Below are 20874 nucleotides of genomic sequence, written 5' to 3'. Positions count from 1 at the left end.
CACGTAAGATCGACAGTGCACAGTGTGCTTTGAGGTAGGAGCCAAAGAGGGTGTAGTTTGTGTCTGTGAGCACCCGTGTGTACACCTGTGAGCATGAGCGCGCTTGTATTTAAAAGGTTCCTTCATGTAATGATCTGCTAGAGGGTGTGGGGGAACCATAGCCCCGTCCTCCAGGGCATGAAGCAGGTATGGAGGAGATCCAGGCTCCAGACATCCAGAGCCCCTCAGAGCACAAGAGACCAAGGAAGACAAACGGAGGGGCAACCGTGCCACTATCCCAGAAAGAGCTGAGGAGAGTCCCAGATGAGGGGTCACTCAGCAGCCGTGGAGCAGCTGTGCCAGAGTGACCAAGCCCGAGGCCAAGGGCACCCCACCCCCCGAAGGGGCCCGAGCGAGCCCCAGGCTCCAGGCCCCGACAAGCAGCCACCAGGAGTGAGACGGTGCGTACCTGGACGCCCATCCCCGGACACAGAGAACCACCAGTGCACCAATGTGTGGGGGCATCTGCCACTGGCACGTGGAGTGGTGGGGGGAGATAGGTCTCCATACCTTCGAGGGCCTGAGATGTCCCTAGAGAGGTGACGTCTGATACCCGAACTGACATATAGACACAAACATACAGGCACACACAGATACAAACATCCATTCCCACCCTCATACTCTCATATGCAATTACTCAGCACTCACCCAACGTGGAGAAAGATATAAATAGACACTGTACACACAATCACACTCCCAAAGCGTACTCTAAGCCCCAGATCTAGGTACCCTTGTCCCTGGAGGGGGAAACTGCACCCAGACCCTGGTAGTGTTACCCTCTTCCCTGGGGTGGAGAGACACAGACCGCCCCAACTCCGCAGCAGCAGGGAGGCCCCACATTCCAGACCCCAATTGGATGGCCGACTCCTCCTCCCAGCTCCCCCGCCCCAACAGGCAACAGAGAACGGGGGGGTGTGAAGACTCCAAACCTCCCTCCGTCCGCTCATAAGTAGTGTTGATGCATGTGTGTTCCAGGAGGGCATGGAGCTACCTGCCAGAGAGCAGCAGGTAAGCGCATAGCCCCTCCTGATAGCCCTCAATGTATACATGTATTTAAAATTGAGAGGTGGGCAACGATGCCAGGGGTGAGGTTGTACACCCTGATGGTCATCCGGATGCTGTGTAGCGTGCCCACCCCCAAGGTTTCGGAAATGTCCTAATCTAGAAAAATACTGGAGAGACACATTTCAAACTTTGGCACTAATTCTTGGATAGCATGTGGGTCCTAATCCATTAGCTACACTTTTTGGCACCACTGGAGAGACTGATGCACAGTTGATCTTGTCACAGTGTCACACACCGTCTTTCACTTCCCTTGTGGCTAGGCATGCAACCCTGCTAAGATGGAGTAGCTCAATGGCTGAGGGACCTTATGTGTTATTTAGGCCTCGAAATGATCCATTATTCAATTAGTAATACCAGCAGGAAATTTTACAAGGTGTTGGGGCAATTCCTGAAATATTTTTCCCCACTTCTAGCACTACTCAGTAAATTCTCTGTTTTTGTTGCTGTTGTTGTTTTGTTCTGCTTTTTGTTTTGTTTTGTTGTTTTGTTGTGGGGTTTTTTAAACTGGCTCAAGGGACAGGGCTATTGTGTGGGATGGGTAGGGGGTAAAGTGATAAAAGCAATTAAAAGATATGAGAATGTGTTATTAAGCTGTAATTTATTACATCAGCTTAAGCAATAATTGTGAAACCTACTTACTTATTGTATAACAGTTGTGTGTATCTCTTTTTCTTTGTTGTTTCAATCTAATAAATATATATTTAAGAAAAAAAATGTATTTAGAGCACACTAATAAATTGTCCCACACTGATAAATTACTGCAAAATTGTTAAATTAGGAAAAAATGATATTTTTAAAATAATGCCACTGCATTACCATTTTTAGGTCCATTATTTCAAATAACACTGAAATAATAAAGTAAAATAATTGAAATCATTGTCTCTTCTCTCCTTTCTCACAGCTGAGCCTCTAGTAAAGGAGGTTAAGAAAACCCGCATCAAAAGAGAAGACTTTCACATCTTGAAGGTGATTGGCCGGGGCACATTCAGCGAGGTGAGCGAGAATTGTACCTACTACTTTATATGAGTATAATTTTTAGGTATTGACTTAAATTCTACATTTAAGAATATGAATTATTTAGCTGCCTTTTTATGTGGAATGGGGTTTTACTGAAAGGAACTGGACCTGTCTGCAATGATACTACTTACACTCCACATAGTTTCTTCTTAATCATTTCTACTAGATCTTTTAATATCAACATGTCAAGGCCACCAAAATGGGTAGAACTCTGTCACGGCGGGGTATGCCAGTGAGTTTGTGAAAAGGACCCAAAAGCAGACACTAGAGAGGTGAACTGAAGTTGAAACCAAGAGTGAGCTATTTATTATGGCTGGTGGACATGAACATAAAACACGAGCAAAGGCAAAACAGGAGCGACAACTAAACTGAAACCTAAAATGGGAAAACTAAAAAACTACTGTATTTTCAGACTATAAGGCAAAAAAACCTCACTCAACTCATTCTTCTTGCTTCCTCCACTTCCGTACCATTGATTCATTAATGTTGAATTCTCTGCAGTGGCTCTATTCCCATGTTGTTGCAGTATATTAATGACTAACCTCGTATTGTGGATGGATTATCTCAGTTGTTCTCCTGACTGAACTTTAGTCCGTTTATAGCATCCTGCTATGCAATTGCATTAGTCCCTAACCATCAGGAACCCTCACGGTAACTTTTATCGTATGGAAAAAAGTTAGTGTTCATCCTCCATCTTCACTGTGTATGTTATACTAACATAGCTGTGTAGCTAGTGATCACATAGCACATCATTTCATTATATACCAGCTAGCCCAACTTAAGTAACCCTACAAAAGTCACTGCTGTTTAGGTTTTTTTTTGTCTTCATTTATGTTGGAAGTGTTAGCAGAGCTGTGCGTTTTAATTATTCAGAAATCTCTCAGTCAGAACATGCTATATCATGTTTAGGTGGAAACTAGCAAGCTAACTTCCTGCTAACTTCTATCTCCGTTAAATTTAATACATTCTGTTTTCGTGGATGCCTGGATGAGATGAAAGAATTTAGATAGTTTTTAACTGTCAGTGATGCCGCAGTGTTCGGGACCTGAAGGGACAGAGTTTAGGACCCAGATTACTCTGCGAGGTTCCTAACTACCGTAGCCGTAATGCTCTGACAATCCATCAAGCGGTGCAGCTTCATAGCTTACCAAAGTCATACTAAAACATTTTTGACAGATTTTTGAGTGCCGTGTACCACATAAAATCGGTTCGAGGTCAGTAAACACAACCAGAATTCATGCATAAGGTGCACCGGATTATAAGGCGCACTGTTGGTTTTTGAGAAAATTAAAGGATTTTAAGTTTGCCTCATAGTGTAGAAAATATAGTATGAAAACTGTGACATGGCTGAGGTAACTATGAAAACTATAAATCAGCTATGACAACTGTGATAACTATGATGACTATGGTGACTATGACTACTAAGGTTACTATGACAAGACATGGAAGGAAAAGAAATGACCTGACACTGAACAAAGGAAGACAGAGGACTTATTACAGACAAGAGGTGATCAGGGAAAATGGAAACACAAGACTTTCAGAATAAAACAGGAAACATGAAGAGACGTAAAGATATTAACACCGGCTAGACAATATGAAACACACAGACAAAAAATACATGAGACTAACACAGAAAACCTAGGAGAAATATAAATTAAACTCAAGGCAAACAAATAATAATCCTAGAACTTAGCATCCTTTCAATATAACATACGAAGTCATAAATACAAAAATAAACACAAAATGCTGGATCATAGACCCAGCAAAAGTTTAACAAGTTTATTTATACAATAAAGTTCACAAGGGAAAGGCTTTCTGTCAGTGAAGTCTAATGTCCAAACAAAACAGGGAATTCTACCTCTCCTTAACTTCATAGAAGTCTTCACAGAAGACCTCTCTCTCTGATCTCCAGGGTTTTCTGCACAGAACAAACAAGTTAAGTAACTTACAGGCTGAAGGCAGACCACAACAACAAACAAGAGAACCAGATTCACTAACTATTTCAATGATCCAGTGTAGACTGAAAGCAACCTAAATAGTAGCAGGAAAAGACATCCATCCATTTTCTTCCACTTATCCGGGGCCGGGTTGCGGGGGCAGCAGCACAAGCAGAGAAGCCCAGACCTCCCTCTCCCCAGCCACCTCTTCCAGCTTGTCTGGGAGAACACCATGGCACTCCCAGGCCAGACGAGAGATATAATCTCTCCAGCGTGTCCTGAGTCTGCCCCAGGGCCTCCTCCCGGTGCGACATGCCCCAAAAATCTCACCCAGGAGGCACCCAGGAGGCATCCTTATTAGATGCCCGAACCACCTCAACTGGCTCCTTTCAATGTGGAGGAGCAGTGGCTCTAGTCTGAGCCCCTCCCGAATGGCCGAACTTCTCACCCTATCCTATCTCTAAGGGAGAGGCCAGTCACCCTTCAAAGGAAGCCCATTTTCGCCGCTTATATTCGGAATCTCATTCTTTCGGTCACTACCCACAGCTCGTGACCATAGGTGAGGGTAGGGGCATAGATCGACGGGTAAATTGAGAGCTTCGCTTTTACACTCAGCTCTCTCTTCACCTCAACAGACCGGTACAGCGTCTGCATCCGCTGTACCGGATCTGTCTGTCAATCTCCCGCTCCCTGCTTTCTTCTCGTGAACAAGACCCCGAGATACTTAAACACCTCCACTTGCGGGACAATAAACTCGTCCCTGACCCGGAGTGGGCACTCCACCCTTTTCCGGCTGAGGACCATGGCCTCAGATTTGGAGGTGCTGATTCTCATTCCCACCGCTTCACACTCAGCTGCGAACCATTCCAAGGCGAGCTGGAGGCCATCAACCAATGAAGCCAACAGAACCACATCATCTGCAAAAAGTAGAGATGAGATCCTGAGACCACCCAAGTGAAAGCCTTCCGCCACTTGGCTACGCCTAGAAATTCTGTCCATAAAAATTATGAACAGAATCGGTGACAAAAGGCAGCTCTGGCGGAGCCCATCACCCATCAGGAACGAGTCCTACTTATTGCCGGCTATGCGGACCAAGCTCTTGCAACGGTTGTATAAGGACTGAATGGCCCGCAGCAATTGGACACATTTACTGTTAGCTATTAGCACCAGCTGTCAGCATCAGCTGCTAGCCGCTGCGCTGTCTTCGGATAGCCGGTTTCTGGACTGTATTTGTTGCTCCTAATCTGTGGAACAATCTTTCCCAGCACATTAGAGGGGCCCCTTCACTGTCCACTTTTAAAACACGTCTTAAAACCCATTTTATCTCCTTGGCTTATGACACAGTCTGACCCTGATTTTATTATTTTAATCTAATGTGCTGATTTTATTGTTTTAAATGTAATTCTCATCAACATTTTTATACTATTTTATTATTGTTTTTGCTATTTGTGCTAATTTTATTATTTTAAATGTCATTTTAATAATCATCTTATTTTTTATTTTTTAAATATTTTTTATTCATTTTATATTATTATTATTATTATTATTATTATTTATTTTATTTATTTTTCTTATTTTTTAACATGTTCAATGTATCATTTCTGGCATGTCAAGTGTACAGCACTTTGTGTTCAGCTGGGGGCTGATCTGAAAGTGCTATATAAATACTACAGGGAGTGCAGAATTATTAGGCAAATGAGTATTTTGTCCACACCATGCTCTGCATGCATGTTGTCTTACTCCAAGCTGTATAGGCTCGAAAGCCTACTACCAATTAAGCATATTAGGTGATGTGCATCTCTGTAATAAGAAGGGGTGTGGTCTAATGACATCAACACCGTATATCAGGTGTGCATAATTATTAGGCAACGTCCTTTCCTTTGGCAAAATGGGTCAAAAGAAGGACTTGACAGGCTCAGAAAAGTCAAAAATAGTGAGATATCTTGCAGAGGGATGCAGCAGTCTCAAAATTGCAAAGCTTCTGAAGCGTGATCATCGAACAATCAAGCGTTTCATTCAAAATAGTCAACAGGGTCGCAAGAAGCGTGTGGAAAAACCAAGGCGCAAAATAACTGCGCATGAACTGAGAAAAGTCAAGCGTGCAGCTGCCAAGATGCCACTTGCCACCAGTTTGGCCATATTTCAGAGCTGCAACATCACTGGAGTGCCCAAAAGCACAAGGTGTGCAATACTCAGAGACATGGCCAAGGTAAGAAAGGCTGAAAGACCACCACCACTGAACAAGACACACAAGCTGAAACGTCAAGACTGGGCCAAGAAATATCTCAAGACTGGTTTTTCTAAGGTTTTATGGACTGATGAAATGAGAGTGAGTCTTGATGGGCCAGATGGATGGGCCCGTGGCTGGATTGGTAAAGGGCAGAGAGCTCCAGTCCGACTCAGACGCCAGCAAGGTGGAGGTGGAGTACTGGTTTGGGCTGGTATCATCAAAGATGAGCTTGTGGGGCCTTTTCGGGTTGAGGATGGAGTCAAGCTCAACTCCCAGTCCTACTGCCAGTTTCTGGAAGACACCTTCTTCAAGCAGTGGTACAGGAAGAAGTCTGCATCCTTCAAGAAAAACATGATTTTCATGCAGGACAATGCTCCATCACACGCGTCCAAGTACTCCACAGCGTGGCTGCAAGAAAGGGTATAAAAGAAGAAAAACGAATGACATGGCCACCTTGTTCACCTGATCTCAACCCCATTGAGAACCTGTGGTCCATCATTAAATGTGAGATTTACAAGGAGGGAAAACAGTACACCTCTCTGAACAGTGTCTGGGAGGCTGTGGTTGCTGCTGCACGCAATGTTGATGGTGAACAGATCAAAACACTGACAGAATCCATGGATGGCAGGCTTTTGAGTGTCCTTGCAAAGAAAGGTGGCTATATTGGTCGCTGATTTGTTTTTGTTTTGTTTTTGAATGTCAGAAATGTATATTTGTGAATGTGGAGATGTTATATTGGTGTCACTGGTAAAAATAAATAATTGAAATGGGTATATATTTGTTTTTTGTTAAGTTGCCTAATAATTATGCACAGTAATAGTCACCTGCACACACAGATATCCCCCTAAAATAGCTAAAACTAAAAACAAACTAAAATCTACTTCCAAAAACATTCAGCTTTGATATTAATGAGTTTTGTGGGTTCATTGAGAACATGGTTGTTGTTCAATAATAAAATTATTCCTCAAAAATACAACTTGCCTAATAATTCTGCACTCCCTGTATATACTATATGAATTGCTTGCTTGCTTGCTTACATCATGACTACTGCTAAGGTGCTGCTCTTCCGGACTCTTCTCACTGGGTCTGTTCTGCAGTCCATACTCCGGCCCGTCTCCTCCACGCTGAGATACTCGACATCAGACCAACTCATTCTGCGCTTCCAGCACCTCTCGACCTTTCCGCCGGCTACACCCTGGCATCCCCTTGGTCCCGCGTCGAAAGTATGTCCACCGCGGATCCAGACGGAATTACAGGATTGACAGCAGGAACCCGATACCATCCTTGTGGTCATCTCACCGCCGCTCCGCTAGGAAGCCTGGTGGACAGACTGCTGACCGTAGTGTGCTTGCTAGCCCTGCCCGGTCAGCTTACAAAGCTAGCGGCGACTATCCCGTTTCCATCGGATTGCTTAATGTCCGATCCCTCTCCAGCAAGGGACCTCTTGTCTATGATCTTCTTAATGATCATAACCTGGCTTTCTATGTCTGACGGAGACCTGGCAGCGTCCAAATGATTTCGCCGATCTCAATCTGACCACTCCACCTGGATTTGTTTACACCTGCCAGCCCCGTGTGTTGGGACGTGGGGGTCACCTCGCAATCCTGTACAACAGGAAGTATAAGGTATTCTCTCTTTCTGCTCCTGCCTACTCCTCGTTTGAATCCATGCTGATTCAAATTAATGGACAAACTCCCACAGTATTAGTTGCTGTTTACTGTCTACCGAAAATCAAATTTGACTTTTTAACTGATTTTTCTAACTTTCTTGCCGTAATCCTACTCTTATCTCCAAATATACTACTGCTGGGCGATTTTAAAATCCACACGGACAACACATCAAATTCAGCCACAAGAGATTTTATATCCTGTCTGGACAATGTTGGCTTACACCAATATATGGACGTTCCCACACACTCCAGAGGACACATTTTGGATCTTGTTTGCTGTATTGGTGTCACCCCTAAGAATTGTGCTGAATTGGACAACTCACACTCTCACATAACACATACATATAGGGCCTTGGGGGTGGGCACGTTTCACAGCATCCAGAGGATGGCCGGTGTATTCCAACCCACCTCTGGCGCTGGTGCCCTACCCTCAATTTTAAATGCATTTAGACACTAAGGGTTTTCGGGAGGAGCTGTGCTGCTCTCTGAGAGGAAGCAAGTACCATGCTCTCCTGAGTTTTAAATGCACTTTAGAACAGCACACAGCAACACTACATATGAGCGGGCGTAGGGAGATTTGAGGTCTTCACTCACCCCGGTTCTGTTAACCGTCAGGGCTGGGGGGCTGGGAGGAGGTGCTGGCCGTCAGACTGGGGTCTGGGATGCGGGGCCTCCCTGCTACTGCAGATAAGGAGGTGGTCCGCTTGCCTCCACCCCAGAGAGAAGGGTTACATCTCCTGGGTCTAGGTGCAGCTTGCCCCTCTGGGGGCGGGGGTACCTGGACCTGGGATATAGAGTATGTTTGGGGAGTGTGACTGTCTGTGCAGTGTCTATTTGTGTCTGTCTACACGTTGGGTGAGTGCCGAGTATTTGGTTGTGCATATGGGGGTGGGAATGCACGTTTGTGTCCACGTGTGCCTGTTCGTCTGTGTCTATATGTCAGGTTGGGTCTTAGACTCAACCTCTCTGGGTACATCTCAGGCCCTCTAAAGTACGGAGGCCTATCTCCCCTCACCACAAAATTATCCGGAATTTCACAGGGAGCCAGTGAAGTTCCTGAAGAACAGGGGTGATGTGCTGGTAGGAGGGGTTCTGGTGATAATGCGAGCAGCAGAGTTCTGAACCAGTTGAAGCTTATGGAGGGATTTTTGGGGGAGACCATGCAGAAGAGAATTGCAGTAGTCAATACGGGAGGTAACAAGACTGTGGACAAGAATGGACGTAGACTGGGTGGAAAGAGAAGGAAGCAATCTGTTAATGTTGCGTAGATGGAAGTAGGCAGAACGGGTGAGGTTATTGATGTGTGATTTATAAGAAAGATACCTTGGCTCCCCAAAAAACTCTGTTTCTTTCTCACACTCTGCGCCATGGTATTTACCTGAACTTCGCCAACTTAAAGCTACTGGACGCCTCCTGGAACGTCTCTCCAGGAAAACAGGACTTACTATTCACAAGGACATGTATCTCAGTCATGTACAACATTATAAAGAAGCTATCCATCCAAATCTGCCTACTACACCTCTGTTATTGAATCCGCTGAAGGAAACACTTGCACTTTGTTTTCTACATTGCATAATGTTGTTAAACCCCCAGATACCTTTGCCATACATACACACTCTGCCGCAGTTTACAATAAATTTATGGACTTTTTTTTTACACCAAGATTGAGAATCTTTATCAACAATTGCCCTCATCCTGGGATATGGTCAATTGTTCTATATGCATTTTTTGTCCTTCTCAGCTGTCATCCTATCCATCCAATTTTGAACTTCCCACAATAACTCAGCTATCTTCCATAATTACTAACTTAAAGTCATCATCGTGTAAACTTGATCCACTGCCGACAAATCTTGTTAAACTCTCATTCTCGTCTCTTGCCCCACTGATTGCTAATATCGTACACTCTTCTCTTATATCTGGTTCTGTTCCTTCTTCTCTTAAAACTGCTATAATAACCCCAATACTGAAAAATAATGGTTCAGATCCCTCCAATCTAAATAATTTCAGGCCAATTTCAAATCTCCCTTTCTTAGCAAAAATTTCTGGAAAAGATAGTGGCTGCACAGGTTCATCGTCATCTCACTGGAAATAACTTGTACGAACAGTTTCAGTCCGGCTTCCGTTCATGTCACAGTACAGAAACAGCTCTAGTAAAAATCATCAATGATCTTCTGCTTGCAGCTGACTCTGGACTTATCTCCATCCTCATCACCTTTATTTATAAAGCATTTTAGAACAACCACAGCCGACACAAAGTGCTGTACATTGGAACTGTAAAATAAAATTACATGAGATATAAATAAAAAACAAATAAAAGAAGAGTGAAATCATTAATTAAATAACTACTTCAATTAAAAGAGAAACTAAGTCTCACTGAGGTTAAAAGCCAAGGAATAAAAGTGGGTTTTAAGACATGATTTAAAAGTGGACAGTGAAGGGGCCTCTCTAATGTGCAAGGGCAAATTATTCCATAATTTAGGAGCCACGATAGAGAAGGCCCTGTCCCCTCTGAGCTTCCTCCTGGATCTCGGTACCTCCAGGAGCTGGTCAGCTGACCTGAGAGACCGACAGGGTGTGTGGGGATGAAGAAGCTCAGAGAGGTAAGGCGGGGCAAGACTGTGAAGGCATTTAAAAACAAACATAAGAATTTTAAAATGAACTCTAAAAGACACAGGCAGCCAGTGCAGAGAGGCTAGCACAGGGGTTATATGCTCTCTTTTTCGAGTTCCTGTTAGGAGTCGTGCAGCCGCATTTTGAACCAGCTGCAGACGTGAGAGCAATGACTGACATAAAAATAGAAATAAAATAGAAATAAAAGCATGGATCACTGTTTCAAGGTGCTGCCTTGAAAGAAAAGATTTTACTCTTGCCAGTCGCCTTAAATGATAAAAACTGGACTTCACCACTGCTCTGATTTGGTTGTCCAATTTAAAATCACTGTCCAACTTAAAACCAAGGTCAGTAACAACAGGTTCAAAATAGACTTCCAAGGATCCTAAATCAACAGAGGACTCACAGGGACCACTAGGTCCAAACACCAACACTTCTGTTTTCTTTTCGTTAAAATTTAAAAAGTTTAGAGCCAACCATGTCATCTAGACATGTCAAGAGAGGTTTTATGGAGATGCCATTCTTCTGCTTTAGTGGTAAATAAATTTGGCAGTCATCCGCATAACAATGAAATGCCTCCTAAGGATGGAACCCAGAGGCAATAGATACAATAAAAAGAGCAGTGGCCCTAAAATTGAGCCCTGTGGGTTGCCACATGACGGAGGAGCAAAAGATGATTCGGAACCGAGAAGGCTGACAGAGAAAGTTCTATCTGACAAATAAGACCTAAACCAATTACGTGCAGTGCCACCAATACCCGCTACATCATTTAATTGAGAAATTAGAATATTGTGGTCTACTGTGTCAGAGGCAGCAGTTAGGCCAAGCAAGACAAGAACAGCATGGTTACCAGAATCACATGGCAGAAGGATGTCATTAAAAACCCTTAATAATGCAGACCCTGTGCTATGAAGGGTTTTAAAACCTGATTGAAAAACGTCAAAGATGCCATTATCATCTAGAAAATCTTTCAGTTGACTAAGAACAATTTTCTCTAAAACCTTGGAGAGTAAAGGCAGCTTGGAAATAGGCCTATAGTTCGCTAAAACTGTGTGATCAAGGCCAGGTTTCTTAAGCAATGGCTGCACTACTGCATGTTTGAAATTTGCAGGAACCATACCAGAAGACAGACTGCTGTTAATAATGTCAAGGACATACTGTTGTATACTAGGAAAAATTTCTTTAAAGAATTGTGGAGGGACAGGATCCCGGGGGGAACCTGTGGGCTTAATATGGCGAACCACATCCTCTAAAGTGGAGAGGGTCACAAGCTCAAACTGAGTACAAACAGCAGCGTAAGGGTCAGAGACAGAGGGGTCAGAGTCAGGAGCTGTGATAAGAGCCCTGGTGGTGACAACCTTTTCAATAAAAAAGTTCAGAAAATTACTTCCAAACAGACATTCAATGGAGTATTAAGAACAGTGTCAATGGTCCTAAATAACCCATGTGGGTTATGACAGTTGGAAGAAATAATATTTGCAAAATATTCCCTTTTTGCCTCTTTAACAGTGTTCTGGTAGCGATGCCAGCAGTCTTTTAGAATTTGAAATGATACATGCAGTTTATCCTTTTTCCATCTCCGTTCTGCTTGACGACATTCCCTCTTAACAGCACAAGTTAAAGCTGACCATAGGCACCAAACAGGCATCAACAGGATCCAGAAAACACAGAGACACAAACAGTCTTGGAAATAATCCATGCACTGGTCGGGAAACAGCAGAATAATTCTTTAGAGAAACCTTTAGCTTCACCAGGCGACTGCTTCGTTTACCCCGGCAGTGGTGACAACCCAGAGGCAGTACAGGTACAGGTAACCCGGGGTTTCTGATGCAAGGGTTGCTGCCCACCAGCTCCAAACGACACAATATTTTGGACCACAGGTTTGAGGTCCAATAGTGTCTGCCGATCATACCTCAGCAGAGACTTTGTTTCGTGGATGACACAAATTAAAAATAATATAAACAGGAACAAACTTGGCAGTGACAGACGAGCAGCCACACACACCGGCGCCATCTTGCCATCCTCATTCTCCTTGAGCTTACAGCAGCTTTTGATACTATCTCCCACTGCATCCTCCTTCACAGATTAGCATCTATTGGCATCAATGGTACAGTACTCGCCTGGTTTATCTCTTATCTCTCTGGCTGCTTCATAGTTTGTTCAGTTACTCCCTCACAGATCAGTATCTAATCCAGTTAATTCCGGTGTACCCCAAGGCTCTGTCCTGGGTCATTTACTTTTTATCATCTATCTCCTACCCCTAGGTAATATTTTTAGGAAGCATAACATCCAGTTTCACTGCTAAGATGACACCCAGCTCTACCTTTCCTCCAAACCCACAGCTACTCTCCCACCCACATCCATTTCTGACTGTTTAAGTCAAATCAAGGTCTGGTTTACTCACAACTTTCTTAAACTTAATGGCAATAAAACAGAATTCATTTTAATAGGCACCAGATCAAAACTGACTACAGTTCCAACCAGTCTTTCGTTATCCGTTGATAACTCTGATGTCACACCCTCCCCTCAGGTTAAGAGTCTTGGTGTCATCCTCGACAGCACTCTGTCCTTCACAGCACATATAAATAATATCACTCGGTCTTCCTACTTTCATCTCCGTAATATTAACCGTCTTCGTCCCTCACTCACTCCACACAGTACCGCCATACTTGTCAATGCTCTTGTCACATCTCGTTTAGATTACTGTAATTCTCTTCTCTATGGTCTACCTCGAAAATCTCTCCATAAATTGCAGTTAGTTCAAAATACAGCTGCTCGTATTATTTCCAGAACAAGAGCCACTGAACATATAACACCTGTTCTTAAACAGCTCCATTGGCTCCCAATTCACCTCCGTGTCAATTTCAAGTTCCCGCTTCTCACTTTCAAAGCCCTTCATAACCTCGCTCCTCCATATCTATCCGATCTTCTCCATTAGGGCTGCCACGATTAGTCGACTAGTCACGATTACGTCGACTATCAAAATCGTCGACGACTGATATAATAGTCGACGCGTCATTTGAAGCTTTGTAAGATCCCAAAAGCAGGAATAAGTAGCAGGATTTAAGAGTGTAATAACGGACTGAAACAGAAGATGGCAGCACTGCATGTACAAGGATGCCAGCTGCCGTTAAACCCCGAAGAAGAAGAAACTGTGTCCCAGAATTCATAGCGCGGCCCAGCGCAGTTGTCAACAATGGCGGCAGCTAGTTAGTTTTAATATTACTCTTATTATTCTTTCTGGGTCACAAAATAAACGTTTAACATATTTTCAGGCGAGAATGTAGCTGTGTAAACCTCAAATATCTGCTCAGTTTATCAAGACACCACATATTTTCAAAAGCGCTCCGACGTTTTCGGAGGCGTCTGTTACCCACTAGCTCGATAGCTAGCCGGGGGCCATGAGAGCACCGGACTCCCGGCAGATCGTTTTCAAACCCACCGCCCTACTCAGGTTAAACATATACAAGTCACTTAGATAACTTAAAAATGTTATTGTTTGGCTTTTTTCAGTATTTTATTTGTTCCTGAGTAAATCGGCTGAGTTTATTAAACTCCACCGAAACAATCTGCACATTTAATTAGAATTCAATTAACTATCATCTTGTCTTTATTTTTAGTTAGCACAGACCTTAAACACTTAAAGCTGTAAGCTAATGATAGTTATATAAGAGCAGATGCTGCTGGTGCAATAAGCTGTACTTTTACGTTCAATGGATGATGATCTGATTAGTCGACTAATCGCAAAAATAATCGGTGACTAGTCGACTATCAAAATAATCGTTTGTGGCAGCCCTATTCTCCATACATACTCGCCCCTTCGTACACTCCGCTCTTCTTCAGCTTTCCTTCTGTCAGTTCCACCTGCTCGCCTGACTACTATTGGACTCAGAGCCTTTAGTTGTTCTGCCCCGAGACTTTGGATGCACTTCCACTTGTTCTCCTGACCACACACTGTCTCACCACTTTTAAATCATGTCTCAAAACTCATCTATTTAGAATTGCATACACCTGATCTGTCTTAGTCCATTTTTACCTTGCTCAGTTTTTATACTTGCCTTTATACTTTTATGACTGTTTATGTCTAAATTTTATTTGACCATGTTTATTATATATACATATTTTTTTAATGTTTTTTTTTAAAATGCTATTGTTCACGTGTTATTGTAAGGTGATCTTGAGGGTCTGAAAGCCACCTATAAATAAAATGTATTATTATTATTATTATTGTTAATTTCAGTGAGGCAACAGCAGAAAACCCACTCTCACAGAGATAGGATGTGGCAAAGGGAAGCAGAATGCCCACAGCTCTCTGTCCTGTGAGTGGATTCTCCCTCTCCACACCAAGCCAGTAAAGCAGCAAGTCCTCACACAGGGACCCTGACATAACAAAGCAAACAGCCTTGATTGCTATCTATATTGTTCACCTGTAAGACAAAGCTTGTCCTTCACTACATCAAGAAGTTGTTCCTCACTTCAAATATCACATAGGCACCTTGCAACTATGTCATTGGACAGAGGGATGGCACTGATTGTCTCATCAACCAGAGGCGGAGCCAGACATTTGAAACACCCGGGGCTTAGCCCTAAAGGGTAGTATTCATGTGGGATTTTTTTTTTTTTTTTTTTTTTTTTTGGGAGGGGGGGTTAGAAATGACTGAAAGATTAATAATAGGCTCCGTTTTGAGTTTTGTTCAAAAAAGAATGACTTCATATAGGGAAATGATAGGTTTGTAGCTTGAACCCATCCGCTGGAACGTTAAGGACAATCTGCTACGCAGCGAAAAGCAAGACACAAGGCACCAAAGTTCTCTGATTTACTCATGCATGAGGGAGGCGTCGTTCCACCACTTGACCACCATCAGACTCTCAGCCAGGCTCCCCATAGCACTCCTTTTATTGTGGTTACATGAATATGCATAGGGTCATTAACATATAGCATCTCACATAGGTATACATGTGAACAAAGAATACTGTGTGTGTGTGTGTGTAGGTGTGTGTGTGGGGGGGGGGGGGGGTACTGCTGATCAAAGGGTCATAAAAGCACACAAGCAACATCCTTGGTCAGGAAGAGGGTAGACCCCCCCCCCCCCCCCCCCCCCCCCCCGGTGAGGAGGTCCAGCAGTTCATCTAAACAAAAAGCACTTAGACTAGAACAGACGTAGCTACGTTAATCCTACCATAAAACAATAACACAAGGTACGACCTCTTCCCATGCTCCCAGGATGTAGCTTGTTAAAGATCACACAACCTATCACTACACAATTGATTATACACCTCTAAGAATATATGGTTAAATATTTCCTAATACAAATGACAATAATAAAATCTAAACCCATCAGGAAAAATATATATCACATGTGCAGGACACCTTAAACTAGTTTTTTAATTAAGCAGCAAGGCAGAACAAAGTTGGGGCTGTATCAAGACACGAGGACTAAACCCCAATTCAACCAGACCCAGAACTGATCCGGAATTAAAACAGGACTACAACAGTTCAAAATCAGGACTACTGAGGATTTAACCAAGACAGAACCAGAATCAGAACTAGATGATAGTAGCACTAAAAATCATCATAGACCTGCACTACACTTATTTTTTTTAATTCTACCAAAGTCCACTATTTAGATTTAGAAAAGTTTATATAATTATTTAGCCTTGTTGTGTAAACAAGCTGCATAACTTAATAAATATAGAATTTGAAAAATAACAAACCTAAAAAGAAACACTAGGTACGAGATACATGAGGACCTATGATACGGTGATACTTCTGGTAAACAACCATTTGACTAACATGTGTGTCTCACCTGCTCTTGTTCCACCTCTGTTCTGTCCTCATTCTCCATCTCCCTCTCTCTCCCTCTCTGTTCCTCTCTCTCCCTCTTTGTGCTGACAATCATCAAATATACAGTTGAAACCAGATATTTACTCTTCAGATCAAAACACAAACATTTTTTTAATTGTAACATCAAATCAGACTAAATGTTTATTTTTTAGATTGATAAATATAAAAAACATATTTGTTAACTTTAAGAGTAAAGAGAGAAACTATCTGTATTTCTTAATTATAAATGGCACCAAATTGTATTCAAACTGAGCCACACTTATGGAGCTCCACAGTTCTTTTCCTGGTGTTTTGGTTGACATGTCTTGATTTTCCCATGTCACAGAAACAGGCTCTGTGTTTTTGCCTTATATGGATCCACAGCTGTGCCACCAGTTTACTCACATGGACTCTACTAACCAATCAGAAGCTTCTTCAGCTCAGAATGGAATCGTCTGGAGTTTCTTATTAATTAACAAACTTAGTGTATATGTGCTCCTACATTTGATCAAAGTGATAAAAAATAGACAGCTCTGTCTCTCTTTATTCTGACATTCAACTAATTCAAAAGATGTTTCAATATTTATTTATGCAAAACAAGTTTACTCTAAATTGATGTTGTACAGTAAAAATGTTTTATGTTTTATCTCTAAAGTGTATGTAAATATCTGGTTACAAATGTGAATATCCTGCTGTGTACTGAAATCCCTCTTGTTTTGCATAGAAATATACTGAACAACATACAAAGCATAATATATAAAATAACATTTACCTGAGTTTTTTCTTTGAAAGAAGCCTCTAATGTCCATTCTTATATTTCAGTACATAACTGAAACCGATTTAGTCAGGGAGGGTAAGAACTGAGAATATGAAATAAACACACAGTAAGCTAAGACTCTCTAAAAAAACAGCATTTGTTCGGCTTTTCATTTCGCCATTTGTTGATTCACTTGAAGAGCAAGTAACGTAATATTGGTCAAGTGATCAGTTTGATATCAATCTTTCGTGATTCACCGTCATATTTACATTATTTGTACGGTACGAATGATTTGCTTTGGTACCTGGTCAAACTTAAGCTCTCCTTAGTATGGCTGGCTGCGTTTCTCTAACAGCGCACTCACGGGCAGCAGCGGCCCCGCCCTCTCGCTCAGTGTCTGAGCTCGGATCATACCAATATCAGGGGGATTCACGCACAGTCGTAAATTCCCACAGTGTGCACTATGTGCTTCGAATATTGTGTGTACTTTTTGTTTTATACAGTTGTCAGCCAGGCATCTAACTATGAAAAAATTACACTCCAAAAGACCCCGGGCTTCTGACAAAACAACCCGGGCTTAAGCCCAGTAAGCCACCCCCTCCTCCGCCCCTGCCACCAACCTTCCCATTAGTAGGTCACTTGCTCTATCACCTGACCTACAGTCACCCCGTTGTTGACACCATATCTAAAGGTGCATGGAGTATGAGGTCCTCTGCTATCATGTGTGGTTTCTTGCACTGGGCAATTCTATATGCAACTTTGTGAGATGTCATTGGTGCTTTGTCGTACTAATGGAGATTTTACGAAGTGTTTTTTCCCGTTGATGGCATTCTCCAAGTTTTCTTTGAAAGAACTAAACTAACGTATTAGTGTCACTAAGGTGTGATGTCTCCAATTGTATTCTTAATTTCTTTGGTCTGTCAGCTGCCAGTTTTCAAATATAAAATACACACAGGTCTCTCCCCATCTTCTACCGGACATTCACCTTGAAACCAAGAGCAAGATAAGCTTCATCAAAATTTATTTTTGGCTTATTATCAGCACTTGCCTCATTTGTCTCAGATGCAACACCTGTTTTTCTTTTCATAACTATCATATAATTCACCATTTCAACGGCCATCTACGGATGTGAGACCACTAAATGCACAGATTACTAATATAACTGAGGTGACTTTCTTTGTTCCACCATAAAAGTGATTCTGGTGTTAAGCATTAGTTCTGCATGACTTTTCTGTTATTTGGGAAGTATTTCTGCCAAGTAACCTATGCCCCACCTGTCATGACTCTACCACACACTTTGAGAATCACTGGACAAAACTATATTCAGTCCAGTTTCCTCAGCGATCAGCTGACTGTGACAGGAAGATGGTGCCTTTGCTCGGCTTGACTTCTACCTGCCTGCGTTTTATTGTATTTTATGCTATTATATTAGCCCTGACGTTTAATATATGGAGCTATGCTGCTGTGATTTATGACCAGTTTTCCTTGCTCCACATCAAAGAGTCTATGGAACGTCTTTATGATGATTGGGACAGTTATAGAAAAACTTTCCCCCCACCATTTGTGTGCTCTTCCACCTCACCGGATTACTTCTTGCTACTGGAAACGGTTGCTACTCCGGAGAATACACAGTCCTAGTCTTGTTAGACCTTACCTCAGCCTTTGATACAGTCAATCATACCATCCTGATACACAGACTGAGAGACCTGGTTGGGATGTCTGGCTCCGTTCTAGACTGGTTTTCATCTTATATATCTGAAAAGAGTTTTAGTGTGTCTGCAAACCAGATCATGTCGGAATCTACAGAGTTGTTGTGTGGAGTTCCTCAGGGCTCTGTGCTGGGACCTATTCTGTTCAACCCCCTGAGCGACCGTGGCTCAGGGGGTTGGGAAGCGCATCTGTAACCGGAAGGTTGCCGGTTTGATCCCCGGGCTCTCTGTCCTGGGTGTTGTGTCCTTGGGCAAGACACTTTACCCTCCCGCCTACTGGTGTTGGCCAGAGGGGCCGATGGCGCAATATGGCAGCCTCACTTCTGTCAGTTTGTCAATCCATTATTATTATAAGCTCTCCAATCTGATTAACTGTTTAACCAACATTAAACAATGGTTGAACAATAATTGCTTACAGCTAAACCTGGCCAAAACAGAAACTTTGATTATTTTACCAGACAGTGCAATACCTGATATTAAACAGCGACTGGGTGACTTAGGTTCCTCACAGAAACATAACCTCAGAAACCTGGGTGTTATATTTGATAAAGCTTTTTCTTTGGAGGGACATTTAAATCAGATAGTAAGAACCTGCTTTTTTCACTTGAGGAACATTTCAAAACTTAGATCCATCGTGTCTACAAGCGAACTCGAGATGATAATACATGCTTTTGTCTCTACAAGACTCGACTACTGTAACAGTCTGTTTACTTGTCTAAACAAGAAAAGGCTAGCTCGTCTGGTTGTCCAAAACTCTGCAGCAAGGCTACTGACCCGCTCAAACAAGGGAGCTCATATGACCCCTGTGTTAAAGTCCATGCACTGGCTACCAATCAGATTTAGGTTCCATTTTAAAATTCTAGTTTTAACTTTTAGAGCACTACAGGGACAACTACTGGTTGTGGTTTAGGGAGTAAAAATGAGGAGTATAATTAATAATTTTGCCTATGATAAATCAAGAAAATTTTGTAAGGCTGTTAAAGATCTAGGAAGGTCTTTAGCAGCCATTTCCCCCTTCAATTCATCATACAAATCATGTAAACAGGCACTTTGGGGAGCCCTTCTCTTTCACCCTGCTTCTCCAGCCAAAATCCAGAAGCCAAAGGAATAATCAGCAACACTCCTACCTTGCCAGAAGTAAGGTAGGATCCATGCGCTAGGATCCCCCAGTGTGGAACTTGAACACATTGAACTTGGAAACAAAGTCATCAATAGAAAGCTCAGCAATAGTTTTTGGGACTGCCTGTGCCCATTTTGGAGTTCATTTACCACATTAACTCCACGAGAAAGGCTACTTTTGAAAGGTGAAATGAATGTTTTATTTTTGTTCATGTTTTGTTATGAGTGAGAGTCAGAAAATCTCCACTTTTCCCACTCACCCAAAAAGATTTTACAGAAGGAACTAAAACTATCAGAAAGTCCAACAAGTTTATTTACACAACAAAGTTCCCCAATCAAAGACATTGGTTTCTAGTCAGCAACAAAATAATAATAATAATAATAATAATAATAACTTTATTTATAAAGCGCTTTCAAACAAAGTGCTGTACAACTATTTGAAACTAAAAAGATAAAAAAGAAATAAAAGCAATACATAGCAATACAGGTAAAAGACACAATACAAGTTAAAAACAGTAAAAATTTAAAAACTAAAAGCCATAGAATTAAGCCATGTAAGATAGGGTGAACAAATGTGTCTTCAGCTTAGTTTTAAAAACCTCCACAGAGCATGCCTGCCTGATATCTTGAGGGAGGGTGTTCCACAGAAACGGGGCACGAAAAGAAAAAGCACGCTCTCCAATTGTCTTTTTTTTGGCTCTAGGAACCTTTAGAAGGCCAGAATCCTGAGATCAGAGAGCACGGGATGGAACGTAAAGATGTAAAAGGTCGGAGAGGTATGAAGGTGCCAGTCCATTTCCACACGCCCAAGTTTTTTACCTTGTCCCTACAATTTATGACACTGTCATCAATTCTCAAGATGAAATTTTGGGACAAGTGCTGAAATTTGTGTGGCCCA

At 42.3% G+C, this 20874-nt stretch overlaps 1 protein-coding gene and 1 long non-coding RNA gene across 5 annotated transcripts in view; one reads left to right on the top strand and one right to left on the bottom strand.

Annotated features, from left to right (window-relative positions):
• dmpk (DM1 protein kinase) overlaps positions 1-20874 on the top strand; it is an 82340-nt gene that overhangs the window by 15508 nt on the left and 45958 nt on the right. For all 4 annotated transcript variants that reach the window (XM_085288068.1, XM_085288067.1, XM_085288069.1 and 1 more), the window contains exon 2: positions 2006-2097. In XM_085288068.1, coding sequence (XP_085144194.1) covers positions 2006-2097 — 92 coding nt within the window. The remainder of the gene's footprint in view (positions 1-2005; positions 2098-20874) is intronic.
• Positions 16425-17487, bottom strand: LOC146565145 (uncharacterized). The gene is made up of 3 exons (XR_014893991.1): positions 17453-17487; positions 17164-17251; positions 16425-16456 (listed from the first exon to the last, which is right to left on the bottom strand). It is a non-coding gene; the product is annotated as an uncharacterized LOC146565145 (long non-coding RNA).

Source organism: Mchenga conophoros, linkage group LG10 (assembly GCF_057382185.1).
Source record: "Mchenga conophoros isolate Kocher_MC1m ecotype Shallow Benthic linkage group LG10, M_conophoros_male_GT1.1, whole genome shotgun sequence".
NCBI classification, from domain to species: Eukaryota; Metazoa; Chordata; class Actinopteri; order Cichliformes; family Cichlidae; genus Mchenga; species Mchenga conophoros.
The sequence above is the reverse complement of the archived record's forward strand: the minus strand, read 5'-3'. Positions and strand labels throughout refer to the sequence as shown.